At 40.8% G+C, this 7352-nt stretch overlaps 1 protein-coding gene across 2 annotated transcripts; it reads right to left on the reverse strand.

The window, feature by feature from the left end:
* Positions 1 to 386: 386 nt before the first annotated feature.
* nsfl1c (NSFL1 (p97) cofactor (p47)) lies at positions 387 to 6922 on the reverse strand. 2 transcript variants are annotated; one of them, XM_077550234.1, is made up of 9 exons: positions 6755 to 6922; positions 5439 to 5539; positions 4795 to 4878; positions 4011 to 4176; positions 3830 to 3925; positions 3036 to 3145; positions 2767 to 2904; positions 1270 to 1440; positions 387 to 1148 (listed from the first exon to the last, which is right to left on the reverse strand). In XM_077550234.1, the coding sequence occupies exons 1-9, from the start codon at positions 6911 to 6913 to the stop codon at positions 986 to 988; spliced, it is 1188 nt and encodes a 395-aa protein (XP_077406360.1). In that variant the 5' UTR covers positions 6914 to 6922; the 3' UTR covers positions 387 to 985. The 2 variants fall into 2 exon arrangements, with proteins under 2 accessions (XP_077406360.1, XP_077406351.1); XM_077550225.1 differs by having other exon boundaries at positions 3830 to 3924; positions 4004 to 4176.
* Positions 6923 to 7352: the final 430 nt, after the last annotated feature.

The following is a 7352-nucleotide window of genomic DNA, read 5'->3' on the forward strand; positions in this document are numbered from 1 at the left end:
TGCTCCGTTCAAACATGTCAGTAAATGAAAGCTCTAGCAACATATAAACGGGCACAATTTGTTTGGGAATGTTGGGCTCAATTCAGTTTACGCTGTGATTGCAGAGTGATAGTCGCATCCGTCTAGCAAAGTAGCTTGTGAAAGAACACCAGGAAAGAAGCGAAAAAGCAAAAGACTGTTCTAAATTTGCTTGACTGTTATAGGCCAGAAAGTTTTGAAATGACCATAAAGAATCCACATTATTGTAATGCAAGTCGCTTCTGCCTGGTATATTAAGATGAATCCAAAATATAGTTTGGCATTTATTTCACACACAGACAATTTCCAGACATCTCTAAAATGTATTTCCCAAAAATAGGGAAAACACAAGACAACATCTTTACACATTGACCATAAAATGAATTTATTTTCTCAGAGGTCCAAACGTATTCCCATGTTGCCCCAGGATGCATAGATGTCCACCGTCCACAGCTACAAGCCATTGTTTACAATCTACATTATGTACTCTTGTTACTCAATAATCAGTTTATATTAATAACAAAACAATAACTATTGGTGATGCCACTCGAAAACAAAACCCTGCAGTCTGACTGGGATATTCATCATACACTGTAACTCAAACAAGAAAATAAGGATTTGGAGAATAACTCTTAATTAGAATCAAAATGGACGTTGTTGCAGTTCGTCGGTTTGTCCTACTTAAGCAATGGGAACCACAAAATAGGCCTATGTCGACTTGAGAAATAAATGAGAACGTGGTGGGCGCCATGTAGATGATGTCAAGGCTAGAAAAATGGCAACATCTCTTCTTCCGCGTCATCATGGACGAGTGATCGATGCTAAGGATAATAATTCATTTTAGAAAACAAAAATGAGAAATTAAGAGGTCCAAACAGAAGTCTGTGTTGTCTCCTCCTCAAGAAGGGAGGGGCAGCAGGTTTCAAGGGGGGAGAAAGTGGCCGCTGGCTGGTCTTCGCTTCCACCCTCATTGTAGCCGCTGCACAATGACGGCATTGAGGAGGTTGGCCTGCTGAAGCGTCTCGCTCTCGTCCGACAGCTCCCTGTTGGGGAAGGTGGTCATCAGGACGAACGCTGTGGCGGCCATAGTGGGCCGGGCCGCCACCACAAACTGCCGCAGGTCCGACACCCTGGTGGGTGCAGAGAAGCTCAGTATCAGAAAAGCTACACCTTCAAAACTGATGTCAGCAGTGAGTATCAATGACTTCTGATGATAGCATTCCAAGGTTGTTTTTATGATCTCTGCGGTACCTGTGGGTATGGTTGAATTTTTGAATCAGCTTGCCGCCGTCTGCCAGTCGGATCTGAATGTTGGTGACGGGCTGGGAGGTGTCCAGGTCCACGGAGGTGCTGGCCTGGGCTTCGTTAGCCACCTGGTCCTGCTGAGAGGTGGCGGGAGCTGAAACCAGCTCTGGGGCGGCGCTGGGAGAAGAACACATGCACAAACACAAAACCATCAGCACCAGCACCATTTTCAACTGGCAAGCAAAAACCAAACACTAGACATGTGACCTTAGGGCTGTGCAATTAATCGAAATTCAATTAGAATTATTATACTCCACAATTACAAAATCAGCATAATCATAAAAATAAAGAGTATTAACTCATTCACTCCCAGCCATTTTCACTGAAGCAACCCCCTTCGCTCGCTGCAGTTTTACTGGATTTTGACAGATTTTGCCGGGCCCACAGAATATTGCGTTCTATTGCTAAAAAACATGAAACCTACCAAAAGAAAGATTAGAGTCTCTCCTGTTATCATTTATCTCCATCTGTTTCCATTTTGCAGGAATTAGCATTAGAATATAGCTAAGTTTCATCATTACTCACAAATCTGTTTTAAACTGTAGGGAAAACAGCTTGTTTGCAACATGGCCCTGGTTGATCTTTTTCGCTCTGCTGCCACCTGCTGGCCGTTTTTGTAATACTACCATTTCTTCAACCGTTCTCTTCAGTTGAGAGGCTGCATCAAAGCCTTCTAAAAAGCATTATAAAAAGCCTTTTAAAAAAACAAATATGTCTTTGGGACTCTTAAAACATTTCAAATAGAACGCGTACGTTTTTGGGAGCAAATTAGTTAATACTAATTTTTGAGTTGTTTAATTTATACATTTGCACCTTTTTTACATTTTAAAATAACTGATCGAATAAAATTTGTTTCATCCAAAAAGAACTTGCATAATTATAGTGTTTCAAAGAATTGTATTTGTCTTAATATTTTTTTCACGTTTAAACATTTTATTGTTTTGTACCAAAAAATAAATGATCGTCATTTCAGTTATTACCAAAATAATCGTGATTAATATTTTCTTCATAATCGAGCAGCCCTATGTGACCTATTGTGTTATTTTTATTCTTCACATTTTCAATTTAAAAAAAATACAAAATAGAAATCTAATTCTACTTTGAGATGAACCAGAAGTTTGGTAATGAGCAAACTATGTTAGATGAAAGTGAGATAGGTGTTGGTATGGCACTGGGGATTAATGGGACTATTACTTTGCATTGGGGGATTAAACTGTCCACGATCATACTTCTACTTGGCTTGTATCAAGTGAGTGAAATGAAGATTATGTAATTCTTTTATTAGGAAGATAGTGTGTAAATATATTTTCTAAATGTGCATTATGGCAATGTAGGTTGAGCAATTATGGCATTTAAATAAGTTTCCGCTCAACTAACACTAAATCAAAATTGAAGGGGAAAAAATGTGAATGAAACCGCAAAACAAATGCTCCTAATTCTCACCTTCCTAATTTTTGTCCTTCTCCTCCAAAGGCTCTGAAGGCTGTTTTAGGTTTGGCGAAGTCCTCGTCTCTGTGGTCCTCCATGTCCAGGTTGACTTGGCCCCCACGTGACCGCTGCCTTAGCTCTAAAGGAATCTCCCTGCAGCATGACAATGACGCTCGTCAAGGTGGAGCAGCATTTTGTGCGTGTGTTTTACAAAGTTGCGACAATGTGTCACAACAGAAACATGTGTCTCTTTCATTCAACGAGTCTTCCAAGTGAGTAATTACCCTCTGCGGATTGCCTCGAGGAAGTGAGCGTTGCCAGGATCACTGTAGTTTCGGAGTTCGCCTTCATCCAGACTGAAACCTGTCTTCCACAGTTTCAGCACGACGTGTACCTAACATGGGAAAAACAAATACAATCAGGATACAATGAAAATAAATGACTGATTGTATTTGAGAACATACAAGTGTGAAATGTACCAGGGTTGCAAAATGTTATTTTCCCAAGAATTAAACATGAACTGCCTTAACTGAAAACAAAGTAACAATTGAAAAGAAAAAGGCTGATGAAAAACATTCACATTCAAAAGCAAGAGTGTTTCACAAAAACGAAATTCTGTCAGAATGCGGAGGCAACCAAGAATTTTGAAAATTGGACTATGGCCTCTGGAGAAATTATAAAATGTTTGTCTGAAAAAAGATGGCTTTTGGGGAAGGTTTTAGTGTGATCACCTGCAAAAAAAATCTGGTCTAAAAAGCCTTCTGTAAATTAAGAGTACAAGAGTATGATTTCTCAACAGATCTGAGAGTGAGCGAGTTGCCCAGGCCTATGAGTGAGGGAACTCTTCTTGGTCACTATCCAGGGGCAAGACCCATGACCTGCGACTGAGACTGGGCAGTATAATCCTTCTAGAATACCGTGATAGTCTTGGAGTTTTATTGTACCCTGCACAGGTCCATCATCATGCGCCAGATGTAGCGAAGAAGCCGCAGGACATAAAGCTGCCTTCATGTTTCCCAGTAGGGACGGTGTTCTTTTCGGAGAACTACATCAATGAAAAAGGTTTTGGCCTACTCACATCCTGTTGGGCGTTGGGATCGCGTCTCCCAGAAGAAACGTAGGCCGACTCCTCCTCAGGTGCTCCCCCTAGCCTGTATCCACCTCCATCGAAGGCCTGCAACATGACAAGACAATGCGACATTAAATGTTTTTCAGTTTTTAGGTTTCCATATTTTACGTTTTTCTTTTCTTTCCTTTACTTTTGCTCTGCTGGATTCTCCTGCCCCTTTCCCACTGCGCTCCAGAGGCACAGCTCCGTGTTCTTTGGCCCCTTTGAACAGATCTTCCACCACATCATTGGGACTCTTCTTTTTAGGAGGCCCGACAATTTGCTGCCCGCTGCGTTCTGATCCGCCTGCAAAGAATCTGGTGGGAGGCAGATCACAGATTACCCAACTATAAACCAACAGTTTCAATTAGCCCTCAAGGGTTAATTTGTTCAGTTTTTTGGGTAAAACAGTCAATTGGGAAATTAGCACATAACATAAATTCCGTATTTTCAGACGGTAAGCCATACTTTTTTCCATAGTTCTAATGGTCCCTGTGACTTATATTCAGGAGCGACTTGCATATATTAAGATTTGAGCTCAATGTTACTTACTATTTAGGGACAGTCTGGATCATGATGCACAGAAACACGAACAATGTAACAACATTTAATTTGTTGACTGGTACTTTGTCCCGGTCTCCTTTCATTTGTCCCGTTTTGCTGAATGCGAAAGTTGGTTGCACATAACCCAACTTGTGATGGGTAACGAAGTTAGCTTTTTTTTTTTTTTGGTATGAACCGAGTCTGCTCAGTACTACTGAGCATCGATTCACATGAACTCAAAACTGTACTGTGGCTTGGTGCCTAAAGAGATCCTTGGAAGTTGTGACGGTGCAAGTGTAGGATGTGGCAATTTGCGCACAACACTGACATCACCCACTCACACATGCATTTTACACACGCTGAAAATACATTTTACGGACTACATGACTGACCTTTGACCTTCCTCCTCATCACTTTCTTCTTCTTCTGCTTCGTGCATCAAGTCTCTCATTGACGTCACTCGGTGCTGCTGAGAGCTGGCGAAAGGGGTGGTGGTTTGGTGGTCAAAAACTGAATTGATTTACACTAAGGTTCAAATGCTCAACTGACTTTGGACCATCCATTTCAATGCGTAATTCAAGTGATGCGAATGCAACATATGAAACATCCTGCATGAATAGAAAGCAAAACTACACGTAAACAACTCTACAAGCAACAACAACAGTGCACAATAATACACGAGAAACTTTTGACTGTTACATACTGATGAGTTGACCTGTGTGTTTATATGCACTCAGTGGCACATATAGCTGAGCTGTATCGTGTTTGTATCAACTATACACACTTGGAAGAGTTGTGATTCTGATTGCAAGACATACAATTCCATGTTTATTTTATTTTATTTACAATCCCATGATGGTGACACATAACTAAATTGAGCCATTTTAGGGCATTTATAAGGCATAACTGTAATAAGGCAGGGTAAATTCAGCTCGAGTCAAAACAAAACCAATCAAGGAGCTGCTCTGAGTTCATGCAGGTGTACTGGACATAATGGCTGAATCATAAGTGTGGGAAAAAATAAAGAAATGACAACCTTGGACCCGTTGATCTGGACACTGACAAGCCTCCTTCAGGCAGAGGCATTGCCACGATGTCATCATCAGCTCCATCCTCAAAGAAACTACCAAGTGCCAGCTGTAACAAAGCAAGGAGAGAAAGAAAAACATTCAGTCACAAAATTAAGAGATCGAAGCCAATCACATAACTTTAAGGTCTCAATTTAAGCTACTGTACTTATCTGTGCTATTGGGGGGCCAAATGGGACCATGCACTTCCTAACCAGATGTGTGACAAATATGCTATTTTGAATATAAGCAGAATACCTGTATTAGGGGCCAAATATGTGCTCTTAATAGATTTCCTTTTTGAAACATTTTTGGAATGCATGTTAGATCAACTATCCTCACCAAACAGCAAAAGGTTCGACGCAAACAATCACATACTGCAATCCCCCCCCAGCGCAAACGGTTCTTTTGTTTATTTTATTATGTTTTTTAAGTGCCAAAACTCATTTTGTATGTTTCTTCACAAAAATTAACACTACAAATTGTAGTTAAGCAACTCGAGAGTGCAATTTCTAGTTTAATATTAATTATTGAGTCTGGGTATTGGCAATCCAGTGATTCTGACTGCACATTCTACTACTTGCCTCTTAATGCTATACTGTACATATTTAGAGCGAATATTGTGCGTTTCAGTGTGACTTCCTGTTCTTGTCAGTTTCTCAACTGTTGTTTTCTTATTGGCTAATGAGGCAGTTATGTGTGCCCCTTTGAAGTCTGCATAGCAAGTCGCCACACCAACTTGATTAGACCACAAAAGGGAACGTTGTCTACTTGCTGAGTCAGTGTTGTTGAAACTTGGATTAAAAATCAAAAGAAGCCCGTCACAGTGTGAGGTTCTCTTAGAGACAAATGCAGTACACTAAAAAAAAAGGTCACCCTCGCTGTTGTAATGAGTACACGATTGCCTCCGCTTTTTGACGTCATCTGTACTTTACTGCTACTAAACGGTCAAAGTAGCAACGAACAATTTTGTCCCAAATGTTATAGGCTAACTCCAGCTGCTAGCTAAACAGGCTTGAGACAAACCGGTGCCACAATTAAACGTCTAGTATCACAGAAAAAAGTGGTGACATTTTGAGAATCCGTGTCTATTGCAACTATACTCCATAACTGGATTTTCAACCGCCGCGGTGCTGAAGATTCGGGGCTATTGTCAGTCAGTGACTTGCATAAATTACCGGCAACACACGCTAACATTAGCCGGGCAGCTATCTTGCCTGTTGTCTGATCTACATACATCTCGCAGAACACTGCTACCGGGTGCCCATCAGCATAAAACCCGTACCTGCAAATTCCAACCAGCGGACTCCAAGAAGAAGCGGGCCCTCTCCTCGTCGACATCAGTTACAGCCACGAACTCCCGTACAGACTCCTCTTCGCTCGCCATTTTGATTTGTTCGTCGGCACCGCTTCCGCTTTCGGCTCGGAAACAAGCCACCAACATCCGTTCCTATTTGGTTCCAATCCACGCGTCACAAACATAAATTATTGACTGACAAACAGGACGATATTAATATTTTAATTAATAGTACTCAGCTTTTGTTTGCTTTTTTTTTTTTACAAGCATTTTTTGTGTTATTTGTGCTGCAAGCATACGTTTGACCACGAGATGGTAATGTGTCCTCACATGAAAGGAGACCACAAAAACCCTCGTCTAGAAGTATCGTCATAGACAATGTATTCTTTAACAGTTTTAATCAAAGGGTTGTGATAAATACAGTCACTAGCCTGGATTATTAAAGTGTCTTGCTCAGTGCGTTCATGTGTCTAGTGTCTTCATGTCATGAATAATTGTTTACATAAGATTAGTGTTTTGTGTTTTCAAAAATGGAAAATTGACTCTACTGTTTGTATATTCGCTGGAGTGTCTGTGTGAAAATACA

The sequence above is a fragment of the Vanacampus margaritifer genome, chromosome 1 (assembly GCF_051991255.1).
Source record: "Vanacampus margaritifer isolate UIUO_Vmar chromosome 1, RoL_Vmar_1.0, whole genome shotgun sequence".
In the NCBI taxonomy this organism is placed as follows: Eukaryota; Metazoa; Chordata; class Actinopteri; order Syngnathiformes; family Syngnathidae; genus Vanacampus; species Vanacampus margaritifer.